Raw genomic sequence first — 16,414 nt, forward strand, 5'->3', positions numbered from 1 at the left:
TAATAATCAAATTCAAACCAATAATAATAAATATTTTATCATAAAGATATTAAATCAATTAACATGTATATGATTAATTACTTTCTATAACAATATGGTAAAAACTATATTTAACCTAGGTTTTAATTAATTAATTAAATATTTATTCTTGCAATATATACAAGTTAAACTTAAATCAAATATTAGAGAACATATATTTTGTCATACAAATACTAATGTAGAATTTTATTTTATTTTAATTTTTATTGAATTGTCACTTTTGACTTTGGAACTTCTAGCAGCACCCATGACTCTTTGGACGGTGAATAGGGCTAGAATATGACCAATTTGATGTGGGCCAATGAAAAAATGACACGTGTCCCATGTGCTTGGTTCCATTAGACTTAGGTCTTATATAAAAACTCTCTACCTTGTTATTTCTTGCTCCGTTCAAAGCACGCCGTGTTCCACTCTCTCACCCTTTCGCAATCTCAATACCCTTTTGATTTGTGAAAGGTAAAATCTTCTCTTTTCCTTCTTCCACTCTTTGTTTCGATCTCAAGTGTTTTCTTGTTCTTTTCTACATGTATTCTTCGGATCTGTTGCCGCATGATGCTGCATCTGCTGTCTTGTGTTCTGTTTTTTCCCATGATGTTTTATTTTTCGATTTTGTACAGTTTGGTGGTCTTATTTTTTGGTGTTTTTTTTGTTCGATCTGATCAGTGTTTTTTTTGGGTGGTTGGGTCATTGTTGTTTTCCTCTTGAAATTGAAGAAGAGTCTGATCCGTGTTGGTCTGTTCTTGTGTGATCGGATCTCGAATGGGCTTGATCTGTAGGCTGACACCGATTGTGAGTAGGGTTTTAGATTTGTGAGTGGGGTTACTGTTCAAAGGTCTTTCCTTTTTCCTGTTTGATTGAAGTTTTTTTTTATGGTGCATAGGAATTTAGCAAATTTATACCGACTTTTTTGTTTTATGGTTGGATATAAATATGATCTATTTCATAGATCTACCTTGGGTTTTGACTTTTTTTTGCGTTCTCTGTCATGCGTGTCTCTTGTATTGAGGTAGATTGTGGATCTGTTCTCTAAGATTTTGAAATCTATTCCATTTGTACTCCTACAAAGGCAATTTAGATTTTTTTTGGTTTGAATAAAGGATGACCAATATTTTTTCCTTAAAATATTTTTGCTATTTTATTTACTTATTAGGATTTTACTAATTTTAAAATATATCATGACTATATTTAGCTGAAAATTTGTATTCCAAGTCAATTGGATGCATGTTTCACTTTGTCTTACCACCTAAAGACCTATGTCTGTATAATTTGTCTTTGCATGGTTTATTATTATTAACGAAATATCCTGATTATTCCTATGGTTGGTCCTAGATTGTGACCTGATTTTGATGTGAATGTGTATTCTATACCAGTATTCTGTATCAGACAAATAGTTATTATTTTAAGTTATTTTTATATTGATTATCACTGTGGGTTCTTCTTTCATGTGTTTTGATGGTGATGGGCTTCTTGTACTATAGATAGACTCGGTTGTTCGATTTTTAGTGAACATTTTGGATTAACAGGGGTATTGTGTTCCAAACTTTATGTATATACTTTTTAACTATCAAACAGCCATGAAATCCGTTTGATTAAATGTGCTTTTTCATTACTTCAAAGTAATGTTCATGATCTGTGAATGCCTTTTCTTTATACTCTCATGGTAAGATTGCTAAATTTACTTAATTTAACATTGGACACTTTTTTCAGGAAAGCCACCATGGTGGATCAGGTCCAACACCCTACAATCATGGACAAGGTTGCTGGCCAGCTCCATCTCCGTTCTGGTTTTTCATCTGGTATTAAGAGTTATGATGGAGCTTACCGCCACCCTGCCATGTACCAAAGACCCTCCTTTGGGAACTACTCGAATGCTGCATTGATGCCCTCATGCAAAACTACTATGGATTTATCTGCTGCTGTAGCAACACCATCCCCTGTATTTGTTGCAGCCCCAGCAGAGAAAGGGCATTTTCTTATTGACTTTCTCATGGGAGGTGTTTCAGCAGCTGTCTCAAAAACTGCTGCTGCCCCCATTGAACGTGTTAAGCTTCTGATCCAGAACCAGGATGAAATGCTCAAAACTGGAAGGCTTTCTGAGCCCTACAAGGGTATTGGTGATTGTTTTAAAAGAACAATGGCTGAAGAGGGTGCTGTTTCTCTATGGAGAGGAAACACTGCAAATGTCATCCGTTATTTCCCCACTCAGGTTAGTTATTTCGTAATTTTCGTATGGCAAAATTTAGACACTGTTCTCCAGAAATTTGATTATTGTTGTTTTCCCATGAACTCAGATTTTTACCATAGAAATCTATGTTGACACTCACTATACAGTCTTTTATTTAGCATTTGGTAAAACATAAAATCCAACCAAAGTTCTTTACATATTTTATGTGATACTGAATTTGCTGTTTGAATTGTATCAGGCTTTGAACTTTGCATTTAAGGACTATTTCAAGAGGCTTTTCAATTTCAAGAAGGACAGAGATGGCTACTGGAAGTGGTTTGCTGGTAACTTGGCCTCTGGAGGTGCTGCTGGTGCATCGTCCCTTTTATTTGTTTACTCTCTTGACTATGCCCGTACCCGTCTTGCCAATGATGCTAAGGCTGCAAAGAAGGGTGGAGAGAGACAATTCAAAGGTCTTGTTGATGTCTACAGGAAGACATTGGCATCTGATGGTGTTGCTGGTCTCTACCGTGGTTTTAACCTCTCATGTGTTGGAATCATCGTGTATCGTGGTCTGTATTTTGGATTGTACGATTCCGTGAAACCAGTTGTCCTCACCGGATCATTGCAGGTTGGTTTTTGTCATTATGACTGTTATCTCTGATATTGAGCTCAACCTTACATTTGCTAGTCTGTTTTTTAACCATGTTTAAAGGTGTTTTCATTTCATGTGTTTCTTATTTGATTTTTAGTGTTTTATAGTTGGTTTTCAAATTTGTATTCTATTTAATCTGTGTGTAGTTAGTAGTGATATATGTTGTGTTGTGTCATTATCCATGTGAGTTGCATTGCATGTGACCTGACATAATTGGTTTGAGTTGGTTGTTTCATTTTAAGAATGAGTAGATAAATACATAACTTTTTGGTTCTATTTTTTCTTAACATAATTCTGTCTTGTAGAGTATTACCAAATAATATGTCAAAATTCAGAATGAGAGTAATTTTAAGGATGAAATTCAAATATAACCATTTACATTTTTGAAATAATGAAGTTGTTCTTGTTCATGATGTACTTAATTATGTTAATGCATCCAAAAAAGGTTCTTGAAACTTTTATGCAGTAAAATCTAATGCAATTTCCCCTGTATGGATTGCAGGATAGCTTTTTCGCCAGCTTTGCCCTTGGATGGCTCATCACCAATGGTGCAGGTCTTGCATCATACCCAATTGACACAGTGAGAAGAAGAATGATGATGACCTCTGGGGAAGCAGTGAAGTACAAGAGTTCCTTGGATGCATTCCAACAAATCGTCAAGAATGAGGGTGCCAAGTCCTTGTTCAAGGGTGCTGGTGCCAACATCCTCAGAGCTGTTGCAGGTGCTGGTGTGCTTGCTGGGTATGACAAGATGCAGGTTCTTGTGTTCGGCAAGAAGTATGGTTCTGGTGGTGCTTAAGAGTTCCTTGATGGTGCTCAAGAGTCTGTTTTTTTTTTTAGATGGCGATGAAAAAAACCATTTCAGTTCTGAGAGTTTAGACTAATTGCAGCCGCAAATTTTGTTTAATAAATTTACTAGATGATGATGGGACATTGTCCCAAAAACTTTTTCATATGTCATGCTGAAGATTTTTCTTCAGAAAAGTATGATTTATTGAGTGGCGGTGTAAGAGACTGTCACTTGGAATTCCATTTTCTTTATATGATTTAAAAATATGTGATACATGTTCAAGGTTCTTTTTTCAGAATAAAGTGCAGATGAAAGTTCTGCTTTCATGATTATTGATATTGTTGAAGAGTAAGCTTAGGTATACCTGTATTATTTGGATTCTGCATTTTACTTTTGCTTTGTCTGTTATATATTATGTAGTTATAAAAGTGTATGCTAATTTATTACTAAATATGCAGCATATTGCATCTTTCTTGGGCAGGCGAATAAAGTAACTATTGGTATGATTGGTAACTTGAGAATTCTCTTAGAAGAACTATTGAATATATGCTTCTGGTATTACTTTTTATTTGGTCCTTCTTAGATATTAGAGTTTAAGTGAAGGGCTGTGTGTGATCTTTACCAGGTGTAATTTCACAATAAAATTATCATGGGTAAAATTTTACCAAAATGATAATTATCAAAATGGTAAATTACTAAATGTTTTGGAATTCATAAAATAGGATCCAAGTGATTTCGATAACACAATGAAAATATCTTTTTCCTAATATTCTTTTTTTTTATCTTGTTATCTTAACAAAAATCACCAAGTTTTGTGGCGATTGTCTCAATTTTTTAGTATAGATAATTCAACTAAACCTAACCTTAATTGTGTTTGATTAACTTAAAAACTCCATTACAAGTTATAAATCAAATACTTCTGTTATTAGATAATATTTAATAATTCAAAGGTTAAGGAGGATGAGAGGTATATGGTGATAGAAAAACTAAAGGATTTTCATCCACTGATAAATAATATTAATAAAATAAATCATTTGCAGTTTTTTGTTGTTGGGATTGAAGACCCATTTTAAACTATTATATAGTATCATGCTGGCATCAAATTATTGCTTGTGTTGTGAAAAGTGTTGGAAAAGTCAAAGGAAAAGGATAAACAAGACTATCTTTATATTCTTTGAAGACTTGGATATCTTTATTTATGGTGATATTTAGAAAAAAATGCGTTTCATACAATAACATTTTAACTTTCAAATCTTCACGAATCCAGTTTGATTCTCTCAAACTTAATTCTTCCGTTTAAAGGTAATTTACGGATTAGTCTAAGAAAAATATTTTTTTAAATATTAAAATTTTATTAAGTAATAATGGAGTTTTTAATTTTTTCCTGTTGCAAACAAGATCTCTTTAAATAAAAATTATAAAAGAGACACAATGATTAAGTGTTGTTGAGGTGAATGATGCGATGACACATTTCTTTTTCTATAATACAACTTTATAAACAAATACACTTGAAAATTATATGTGCAATGTAGTGTTTAAACAAGTTCATGAACCGACCTTTTACTGTCGATAAAAAAAAAAAAAAAAAATGAACCGACCTTTTACTCATGTCTCTCTGTTTAGTATTAGTAGGAATCATGACTTCCCACAATCTCTATGTATAGTATTATTAACAATTATGATTTTCCACATTTTTTTTCTTTTCACGCACATAACCACCACAAACTAAATGCTTCTCTCAACTATTAAATATCCACCACAATTATCTTACTTACTCCAACCAAAGACTTCTCTCTCCCTCTCTGTAAAAACTCGACATTCACAACCTTTCCTTCGCTTCCACATGACACTCAGGCTCAGACTCCTCCAATCCCAGTCGGTGTGACCCCTCGGAAGTCGCTGTCAAGTTTGACTTCATGGAGATCCCGACGAGGCTCTTTTGGCTCGCTAATTATGTAGTTATCCACTAATCAGGAGATTCTATAAATTAATTGCGTACTATAATAATTGCGTATAATTTGATAATTATTATTTTCTTAATAGGGTAACAGCGGAACAAAACAAATATACTCGAAAAATATATGTAATGTAGCGTTTAAACAATGAACCGACCTCTTCCTCACATCTCTCTTTGTTTTTGTTTAGTATTAGGATTCCCACAATTTTTTTTTTCAGGCACATGAACACCCATCTCTATGTATAATATTATTAAGCATTATGGTTTTCCACATTTTTTTTATTTTCACGAACATGACCACCACACTCCTCTCAATTATTAAGTACCCACCACAATTATCTTACTTACTCCAACCAAAGACTTCTCTCTGTAAAAACTCGACCTTCACGATCTTTATTCTGCTTCCACATGACACACGTGGTCTCAGACTCCTCCAATCTCAATTGGTGCCGGAGGCCGCCGCCGTCAAGTTCGACTTCATGGAGAACCTGGTGAGGCTCCTCTTGACTCTCATTTACAAGTTAATTATGTAGTTATTCACTAATCATGAGATTCTATCATTATCAAATTAATTGCGTACAATTTGATAATCATTATTTTTTTAATAGGAGGCGGTAGCGGAACGAGAGGAGAAACATCCCTATCCATCGAAGTCTGTATCAGGAGGTGAGGCAGCAGCAAAGCGAGAGAAGAAGGAGAGTTAGACGTAAGTTGTTGCCAAAAACTTGCGGAGCGGAAACTGCAGCAGAACAGAAAAATACACTAAAAAAATATATGTACATGTAGCGTTTAAAGAACTCCATGAACCAACCTCTTCCTCATGTCTCTTAGTAGGAATCATTGCTTCCCACAATTTTGTTTTCAAGCACATGACCACCAAAATAAACACTCCTCTCAACTATTAAGTACCCACCACAATTATCTTACTTACTCCAACCAAAGACTTCTCTCTCCTCTCTATAAAATCTCGACGTTCACAATCTTTCCTCTGCTTCCACATGACACGCGGGGTCAGACTCCTCCAATCCCAGTCGGTGACCCCACCGGAAGCCGTCGTCGTCAAGTTCGACTTCATGTCTTCTTAAGTTCCATCATCACCATTTTCATATTGTTTCATATGTAGATAAGATCATTTATATATAGAGACGATAGAAGTAACATATTTACCTTAGTATTGAAGTAGTGTTGACCCACTCTTTCTCCTCTTAAATACTTGATTGATGATTTGCTCATCAATTTTGCTATATCATGGTTGAGGAGCTTGAAGTGTTTCTTAGTCTCAACACTTTAGCTTCATTACCTTTGGTTACAAATCCTTGTGGTTTCTCCATGTGTAGTTCTTCTTCAAAAACACCATTTAGAAAGACCAATTTGACACCAAAATGGTGAATACTCCAGTCTTTTTGTGTTGCAAGATTTATTAAAGCTCTAATTGTATTTAGACGAATAATAAGTGAAAATGTTTAGTTGTAGTCAACTTTAGGTTGTTGTAAGCATCCTTTAACTACTTTTATCTTATTCTTTTTGTATGGTGCCACCAGGAGTGAGCTTTGTTTTGTAAACTCATTTAAGTCCAATGACATATTTTACATACAAGCAGTGTATGAGTTCCAAATAATTATTACTTTCGATAATTTTAATATCTTCTTCCATTGCCTTGATCCATACTTCTTGCTTTGTTGCTTCTTTATAACACTCAAAGCTCAAGCATTGCATATTTCATGTTTCATACATATTCACCAAGGATCTTACTCATCTAGGAGTAAACGTTGATGAAGAATCTAGTTGTTGTATAAGTAAAAGAGACATAATTGGATCTTCTCTCACTTCTTGAACTTCTTCTTGAGGTTGTTGTATTAGAGCTAGAAAATTGTGTCTTGTAACTTTCCCTTTTTCCCTTTTCAAAGAAGAATTTTCATCAACTTCATCATATTTAGTAATTGTGAGCTTCTTTGTCTACATGTTTTAAACTTTACTGCCTTTTGATTATGTGTTATATCCCAAGAAAATTTCTTGTACAGTCTTGTCTTCTAATTTGTGGTTTTTCTAATTAGGTACATGTATGTAGTAGATAAATTTGAAAACTCTTAAGTACTTACCTAATGGCTTTTTCCCACTCCAAGCTTCGATTGGCATCTCTTGGACTTATTTAGTTGGAACTTTGTTGAATATGTAAATGACATTGTAATGTGCTTCAAACAAAAAAGTATTAAGTAAGTTTTTCTCCTTTAGTCTTGATCTTGCCATCTTTATGACTGTGCTATTCTTCCTTCTTTACACTCCATTTTGGTTCTGGACAATATGAAATTGTAAGTTGTTGCTCAATTCATTTGTCTTCACGAAAATTATCGAACTCATATGAACTATATTCTTTGCCTTGATCACTTATTGAAACTTTTATATATCTCCCACTTTGTTTCTTGACGAGAGTTGTAAATTTCTTGAGTATTCTAAAGACTTCTGATTTTTTTTAATGAATAAGCACAAGTTGTTCTAGAAAAGTCATGAATTAAAGGATAAAGTATTTGTTTTTAGTTAGTGACAGTGTCTTCATTGTCCTCCATGCTTTGTTTGTTGAAAAAGATAATCTATGTTGCTTCTTGAGAAAATATCCTTCACAAGCTTCGTTATTTTCTTTTAGGTATACCTTTCATCACATTCTTTTGATTTAAAAACTTCAAAACTTGAGTGTTGAAGCAACCAAATCTTTGACGTCAAAGCTATGAATCATCATCAACTTGGACTTTCACGATAATATCAATAGTATAGTTAAACCTTACAGGAAAAAATTTGTTTCTTTTCCATTTTAACTTCACCTTTGTCTCGTATTTTTTTACCATAGATTATGTAAGTATATCCTTTGAAGAGTGTATCTTTTCTCCATCATTTGAGAAATTCTCTATAAACTCCATTTAAAATTAGGAATTAGTAAGACATCTTTGATGAGTCTTGTACCTTTTTTTTATCTCCACCACAATAGTGTCTTTGCCTTTTGACTCCACCATAGCATTATTTCCCAATCGAACTTTCACTTTGATAGAGTCATCAATATTTCTAAAGATGTTCATGTATTTGACCATGTGATTATTACATTTGCTATCTAAGTACCAACTTCCACTTGTTTTATCAGAGGAATCTCGAGTAGTATAAAAAAGTGTTACTTATAATCATGTTCTTCAATAAAATTTGCTTGATGTATTGATACTAAGTACACACCTTCAAACTCCAAATTTATTATCAATAAACTCCAAATTTGTTATAGTATTGATATTGAGAATTTTCGCAATACCAACAATCATTTTCCAAATGACTTGACCTTTTACAAATATCACATTGAGGATATTTATCTTGATTGAACTTAGAAAAAATTCTAAAATTTTCATTTTTCTAAAAATTTCTCCATTTTTATTTCCTTTCCTTTCTTTATTTTGAGATTATATTTTCATCATTGATAGGAAGACATCTTCAACAAAGTCTTCATTATGTCTTTTCAATATTTTCTAATAAGCTTCAAGAGAGTCTATTATTTTTGTCACCATAAACATATCTTTGATTGTTCAATTATTGTCACCATAGCCTCTTATTCTAGGAAAAAAATACATTTTTTCTTAACAATTTTATCAAGTCACATACTCTCATTTGACTAACTAATTCTTTAATTCTAGAACAACATTTTCCAATGGTATTGAACTCTTTTATATTTATAATTCAAACCCACATAAGAGTTTCAAGGTGTGTACTCTTACATTTTCTTGAAACTCCCCTTAAGTGTGTTCCAAGCCTCTTTGACATTTGTGACATCTATTTTTCTTGAAAAATATTTCATCCACCACTGCTTGTACAAAACATAACGGCTTTATGCTTATTTTTCTTTAATTTCTTCTTCTAAGCAATTATCAGTGTACAAATGCCTATAAGTGCAATATAGATATCTCTAATAATCTCCTATAAACCTTGAGATAATGTTGAATGATCATCGTTAATTTTAGTTACATGAACATATGAATGAGAATATGTAGTTAGAATTTTTTTCTAAAGTAGTATGGAATATAATAGGGATTTTGGAGTATTTGGGTATTATATTTTCGTCTTGTAAATAACCAAAAGTAACTATGGTGACAATGTTAGAATATTAGAAAAGATAGAAAAAAAACTAGTTGTGAGTTTAGAACACAAGTTTAGTAGAGTGAGTAGAAATGTAATAAATATATGTTATAAATAACTTTAGAGATGATGAATAATGTCACCAAATTTATTGATTGCTCATATATACTACAATAAATGATTCATCACTTTTAAGAATGGTGGTTGTCTAAAAAACAAATTTAATCATTGTGATCTTTGTAATATAATTTTTTTATTCTATTTTTTTTCTATACAAAATATCATATTATAGTAGTTGTTGTGATATGATATGACATCATCAATGAACCACAAAAATTGTTTAAAATAGTAAAACTCTATATTATATAAAAAAAAACATTTATAAAGACCAAAACAATACAATAAATATACTATAATCATCTTCTCATAAACACTAATTAATTATAAGTACTGATGAATTGATCAACGATGATCTCCAACGGTCAAAAGCAATCCAATGTCGGTTCCTAACGTTCGTTGTTCCTTTCTCTCTGATCCATAACGGTCACATTTGCACTCTTCACTATCACGTGCACGCACACTCACTGACTCAACTCACTCATCTCTCACTCTCTCTCTCGTCAATGGAACCCGCAAAAATTGACTGGAAGAGACTTGAGTGGAATTTTGTGGAAGACGAACTCTTCGAACACATCAACGCGCCTAAGTGGGTCGACTTCTTGTCCCTTGACCACTCCATCAATGATCACGCTGATGAAGCTTGGTTTTGCAAGCCTGGTATCGTTCTTCCGCTTCTTTTCTTCTTCTTTCAAGGGAATTTGCATCTGGGTCGCCAAAAGTTTGCTTCTTTTTCTATATGGGTGTGGTCAAAGTTTTGAATGTTGCGGTCACAGTTTTGTTGTAATTGTTGATGTTGTGAAACATTGTGGATAAATGTGAATGTAATTGCCGTTGGTTTGATCCCAAAAGGTTTGGTATTGGAGCCGAACTCATGTTTGTGGAGCGAATTTCAAAACTTGTCTTACTAATTTTGTGGGGTTTTGCAGATTGCAGACATCCCAAGACTGCAGAGGATTTTCTCAGATCAATAACTCCTCCTTCCAAGGTTTTTCCCTTTCTTTTCTCTACCCTCTTGTTTTGTGTGAGATTATCAATCTTGGGTGTTTCTCCATTTGATAAAAAATAAACCTTGAGCTGGTTTTCTCATTCAATTATGGTCTTTGGTAATCTTGTTCTGAGGTTCTTTTAATCTTTTGTCTTTTCTAGAAGGGTTTTAGTCCGAGTTATGTTTCCGAGAATCTTCCATGCGGTGACAAAAATAGAAGGTACGTGTAAATTTCACTCTTTCTTTTTTAACTTTTAATTCAAGATTGTGTTGAAATTCACCAGTTTTGTATGGTGGAACAGAGATGTGAAAATCAAGAGAAGGATGCCTCCGTTATCCTCAGCTTCACCCCAAGCTGATAAATTTAGATTCAACCAAGACAGTGAAAACCAAGACCCGAATTTGTTTACTCCTCCTCCTTCTAAAGTTAACCCCATGAAGGAAGCAATTAAGTCTAGTGAGGAGAAGAAGAAATTGGTTGATAACACCTTCGAGGATCAGAAGGTGCCTTCTTTGAGATCAACCTTATCTGCCAAAAATTTGTTTGCGGGGAGGCCAATTCTGAATCAAATCACGGAATTCTGCAATGAATTGAAGAAACTCGCAATAAGAGCTAGGGAGAGAGAAAATGCTGAAAGTTTGAGCCCCGAAGAGAGTGAAGAAGTAGTAGAGAAGAAGATCCCTTGTTCTGTTCAACCTTTGGCAGAGTCAGATAAAGAAGAGAAAGAAAGGAAGCCACTGCTGGAAGTAAGTAAGGCTGAAAGATTGGAGGGAATGTGTGTAAAAGGGAAACAACAGAGAAAAAAGTAAGCATATCCTTCTTCCTTGAATTCATATGTAATTATGGTGTTTCTGTTAGAAATTCTAAGAATTACTTGGAGATAAAAAAACCTTAGGATTTTTCGAGCTCACAGAATATTTGTTGCTCAACATTCTCATATGGGTTTATGGGATTCTCATAGGTAACCCTTAAAACAATTTTAATCCTTGAAAATAAGGTGATATTTTCACTGCTAAGAGGGACTTTTCTGATCATATAGCACTAAGTTTATAGTTCCTAACTGTTCTTCTACCTTTTGTTTCATGCACCTATTATTGCTTAACCGGCATTGTTAATAGATATGACAATTAAGTTAGCCACAAATTTGGTGTAGGTAGTTGTATAATTCATATAGCTTAAGTTTGTAGTAGGGTTCATTTTCTCACAAAAGAGAAAGCTACCTAGGACTTGTGCATCATGAATAACTATTTTTTATGTACTAAGTTACAGGTTTCATTATACAAGGCTGCTCAAATTATTGAACATTATCTGTTGTAGTTCTGTTACCTTTTCTAACTTGATTATGAAGCACCGCAAGTTATCACTACATTCTAACATTTCCTGAGATAATCAATTGTTTTTTATTACTGTATTCTGCAGAAGAACTGATGAGGCAGAGAACATGCCCATAACTATTGACCTAGAGAATCTAAAGCACAGGAGGGAGGAGAGTTTACAGCAAATTCGAACAAATCCTCCCTCTCCTCAGTGCTTCTCTGCGGCACGGGGATTCAACAAACCTAACCCTTCAAAGGCTCATAAATCCCGGCTAATGGTATGTTTATAGGGTGAACTTTTTCAGATTGATAGAAGACTAACAAGACAATGCTAACATTTGATTAAACAAAATCAAGCTATTCTTAATACCAAAGATTTTGAATAGATTAAGGTAAAAAGGTTATGCAGTTCTTTTTTATAAATTTTCATGAATTACCTTTTAAGGTAGATCATTCTCCTGCATATCAAGAGAGCATAGTCTGTATCATACGTGAAAGGGTCATGAATATGTATGTACCAATTTATGCATATTGTCTTGTTCTGCATACATTCTGATCCTGATTAGTAAACATCATTAATGACTTCTTTGATATCACATCAATTTACTTGTTTGTTACTAAATTATTATTGTTTTGGTGCAAACTACCGCATTTAAGTAACTTCAACAAATTTCTTTCAATCATATTGTGCTAAGACACAGGTTTTTTTCTTAAAAGGTTAGGTAATTGTTTCATAATCTAATATACTTGAAAGGGTAGTGAAAATGTACCATTTAGTGTATAGTGTTTTGTTCTGTACATATTCTGATTTTTGATTAAACAACTTCTTTCAATGTTAATTCTTAAGTAATATCAATTTACATCTTCACTAAATTATTCTTGTTTTTGCTGCAAACTGGTGCATTCAGCTTCAAATACGTTTCTTTCCAATCCTACTAATATATGGGTTTTTTTTAAAAAGTGAAAGTTTGAATGATAAATTTCTATAAATTTGAACGAAAAGTTAAGACATGTTCTTGTTTGCACATCTATAATAACTTAGGTGTTCCTTAAAAGTTAAATTTTGAATGTATAGGAACATGAGTGCTTGCACTTCTCTAACTTAAAACCATTGAATTGTTGCTGATATGCTTTTTTTATCTTTCATTTTTGTAGGAGAGAGGAATACTTGAAGAAATTGAACTAAACAAGGAAAATGTGAAGGAGTCTCCTGTAGAGAGAATCAGAAGCACTACAATAGTTGATGGAAGAGAAACAAAAGCCTTGGACATGTTTTGGTTCCTGAAGCCTTGCACGATGTCAAGCTGAGTTTATTGAAACATGGGGCAACTGATTATTATTATGTCATTCTTTCATTTGTTTTCAATATTAGTAATCTTTAATGAAGTCCTCATAAAACAATACAGTTTTATTTAGGTTCATATATAGTCATTCTTTATAGCTATAGTTATTCTTTCATAATTTGTCGTCATTTGTTTCCCATATTCTTGTTTGTACCATTAATGATCAATACATGAAATTGATGATGTACACACAAACTGGATCAAAGATTTTGTTAAATACTAATATTGTTGTTGATATTTATGGGCAATCATATATGTATATGTCTTTGTCATTTGACTCGTTAAAATCGAGTGACATGATTATGTTACTTGACTGGAGAGATATTCCATTCCTTGTGTATTTCATTGAGCAAGAATGACATTGATGTGATCATATGGAAGAAGGAGAATCAAGAAGGAAGTGAAGACTTTGAAGATGATGAAACTTCTCAAGGAGTCTCAACAATAAACATGGCTAAAGAAAAAGAAGAAATACAAGAGTAACTTGTAAGTTTTAGGAAATTCTAAAATATTAGGAGATTGGAAGAAAAGATAAGAAAGCAAAGTAAACTTGTAAATTTGAGAGGATTCTAAAATATTATAGAAGATTCAAGAATATTATAGAAGCTCATAGAGTTAGACCGTCTTGGATGGCTAAGTAAGAGACAATAACACGTGAAGATTGTAACTTTCTAAGTGTCAATATCGGTAAATAGAACTAGATTTGTGAGAATTTTGTAGTGTTTGAGAATATCGATTTTATATAGGTTTTTTTCTTGGAGAATTTTTCAAGTGACTAATCTTCAATATATTATCTAAGGTGGTGGGGTGTTTTTTTACATACTTCTTCCTTAATCTTTTTTTTTTTTCATTACAACTTGTTTTTGTTTCTCTTTGGGAGCTGTTACAAGCTTTCAAGTCCTCATGGGGTTTGTTTCCTTCAAAAAAATTCTTGAGTTTGATAGATCTATTTGCTCGAAAGAATTTTTACACTAAAGCTTTAAGGCATATCTCGTCGGGTGAGTAACATGGTTATCAAACAAAAATTTTAGTGAATGCAAGTTTGCATATCTTTCCTTACGTGAATCATGGTCACCATATCTTACACTTGTTGAGTGAGTCATTTTGTTGAGCGAGAAGATGAAAATCTTGGAACAAATTTACATTAAAATTTGACACGATTCTAAAATATTATAGAAGATTCAAGAATATTATAGAAGCTCATAGAATAAGACTGTTATGGATGACTAAGAAATAACAACACACGATGATTGTGACTCATGTAAAGAATATGTGAAATTTGTAACTTTCTTCAAGTGTCAACATCAACATAAGATGCCTAAAGGGTGAATACATAACTTTTATCATTAGTTTTGTGTTTACACTAGTGTAATCATTAAAGTTTGTGTTCATGTTGTTTCTTATCCATTTGTAAATATGAGGAATTAGTACAAAACTCATATATTCACAAAATCGATACATAAGTAAACATTTTTTCAACAAAGAAAACCAAAATAAAAAATCAAAGTACGAAAACACAAACTAGATTTATAAATACACCCAAAGTCACATAAGTTTCGACCAAGTATTAAAAAATGGATATAAAACTTAATAAGTGGATTATCATATAGAATAAAACAAAATTATTAAGAAATTTTTTTTTTTGAAGATATAATAGAAAAAATAAAATCACAACTTAATAATAATAACTTTGGAAGATAAAGATAACTTAATAGTAACAATACTAGAGAACTTACATTTTTTTTAAAGAATGGTGACATATTTGACTTATTATCTTTAATGTTAGAAACTATTTTGATGATAAATGGTTGCATATTTGACTTATTATATTCAATATTAGGAACTATTTTAAAAAATTAATTTACAAGATTGGATTGATAATATCTTATGATTTCAAGAAGTAAAATGGTAATTAACTCAAACACATATAATATTAATTATTATTTTAATAAAAAGTAATATTAAAAATAATAAATAAAATAATTTTTTTAACGTATTCTCGATACAAATAATTCATCGTTAGAAACATTGAGTAACTTGGGTTTGAACAAATATTGTTTAATCTAAGACTCTTAAAAAGATAATCAATGTAAAGAGATAACTGAAAACCAATAACAAAATAAAATACTAACCAAAACTGAATTTTATTTAAATTTTTTGAATTTATTTTTTCTTCTACTGAATGGTTTGATTTGGATTTTGGATTGAAAATAAAAAAACCTGAATCAAACTGTTTGTTATATTTAAATCTAATATTTAAATTTAATATTATATGATTAAAATTAATTATATATACATTTCAATATAGTATTATATGTTTAAAGTTAATTAACAGCTAATAATATATAATTAAAAAAACATTACTTAAATTTTATTTTATTATTTGATTGTATTGTAATCACGAAGTATTTATATCTATCAAAATATGATAATAAATTTGGATCAAGGTTTTTAATTATAAAATTACGTAATTTATGTACAGATATGATTAAAAAATGAAATTTTATATAAGACAGCAATGGTATACAAAAGAAATAATAACACGTGTCTTTATTTAAGAATTTTCATTATAAAATGTTTAATAATTATTTCATAAAAAGATTGTTTAACAGTTTTGTTGTAAGAAACATTGTTAAAATCAATCCAAACTGATAATAAATATTGTCCTTTTAGTTGGTTCATATCTTATATTAAATTGAATCCAAAACAAATTGGAATACATTTGATTCTTTTATGTTTAGTTAAAATGACTTTTTAATTAAAAAAATTAAACCAACTCAAAATTATAAACACCCTTAATTTATTCCATATCTAAAATGGTATCACTTCATAACACATCTAATTTATTTCATATATAAAATGGTATCACGTACTAAACTATTTTTTTTAATTAAAATACACATATGGTTACAACTTATGTTAACTAATGAATAAATAAAC

The 16,414-nt window shown here is 31.7% G+C and overlaps 2 protein-coding genes across 3 annotated transcripts; both read left to right on the plus strand.

Moving 5' to 3' along the window:
• The first annotated feature begins 365 nt into the window (after positions 1-365).
• On the plus strand, positions 366-3,980 carry LOC137834744 (ADP,ATP carrier protein 1, mitochondrial-like). Its single transcript, XM_068642912.1, has 4 exons — positions 366-495; positions 1,747-2,245; positions 2,463-2,834; positions 3,361-3,980. Exons 2-4 carry the CDS (start codon positions 1,757-1,759, stop codon positions 3,655-3,657), a joined length of 1,158 nt encoding a protein of 385 aa, XP_068499013.1. The 5' UTR covers positions 366-495; positions 1,747-1,756; the 3' UTR covers positions 3,658-3,980.
• A 6,238-nt stretch (positions 3,981-10,218) lies between these two features.
• Positions 10,219-13,711, plus strand: LOC137834742 (uncharacterized). Of its 2 annotated transcripts, none has more exons than XM_068642909.1 (6): positions 10,219-10,486; positions 10,756-10,814; positions 10,976-11,034; positions 11,117-11,620; positions 12,235-12,409; positions 13,287-13,711. In XM_068642909.1, exons 1-6 carry the CDS (start codon positions 10,333-10,335, stop codon positions 13,437-13,439), a joined length of 1,104 nt encoding a protein of 367 aa, XP_068499010.1. In that variant the 5' UTR covers positions 10,219-10,332; the 3' UTR covers positions 13,440-13,711. The 2 variants fall into 2 exon arrangements, with proteins under 2 accessions (XP_068499010.1, XP_068499009.1); XM_068642908.1 differs by having other exon boundaries at positions 10,220-10,486; positions 10,979-11,034.
• The last annotated feature ends 2,703 nt before the right edge of the window (positions 13,712-16,414 follow it).

The sequence above is a fragment of the Phaseolus vulgaris genome, chromosome 5, assembly GCF_000499845.2.
Source record: "Phaseolus vulgaris cultivar G19833 chromosome 5, P. vulgaris v2.0, whole genome shotgun sequence".
In the NCBI taxonomy this organism is placed as follows: domain Eukaryota; kingdom Viridiplantae; phylum Streptophyta; class Magnoliopsida; order Fabales; family Fabaceae; genus Phaseolus; species Phaseolus vulgaris.

Bases quoted from the DNA above. Each gene is read 5' to 3' on its own strand.
- LOC137834744 (XM_068642912.1), top strand. From the start codon at position 1,757: ATGGTGGATCAGGTCCAACACCCTACAATCATGGACAAGGTTGCTGGC. The intron at 2,246-2,462 runs GTTAGTTATTTC...GAATTGTATCAG, and splicing joins TCCGTTATTTCCCCACTCAG to GCTTTGAACTTTGCATTTAA. The intron at 2,835-3,360 runs GTTGGTTTTTGT...TATGGATTGCAG, and splicing joins TCCTCACCGGATCATTGCAG to GATAGCTTTTTCGCCAGCTT.
- LOC137834742 (XM_068642909.1), top strand. From the start codon at position 10,333: ATGGAACCCGCAAAAATTGACTGGAAGAGACTTGAGTGGAATTTTGTG. The intron at 11,035-11,116 runs GTACGTGTAAAT...ATGGTGGAACAG, and splicing joins TGCGGTGACAAAAATAGAAG to AGATGTGAAAATCAAGAGAA. The intron at 11,621-12,234 runs GTAAGCATATCC...TGTATTCTGCAG, and splicing joins GGGAAACAACAGAGAAAAAA to AAGAACTGATGAGGCAGAGA.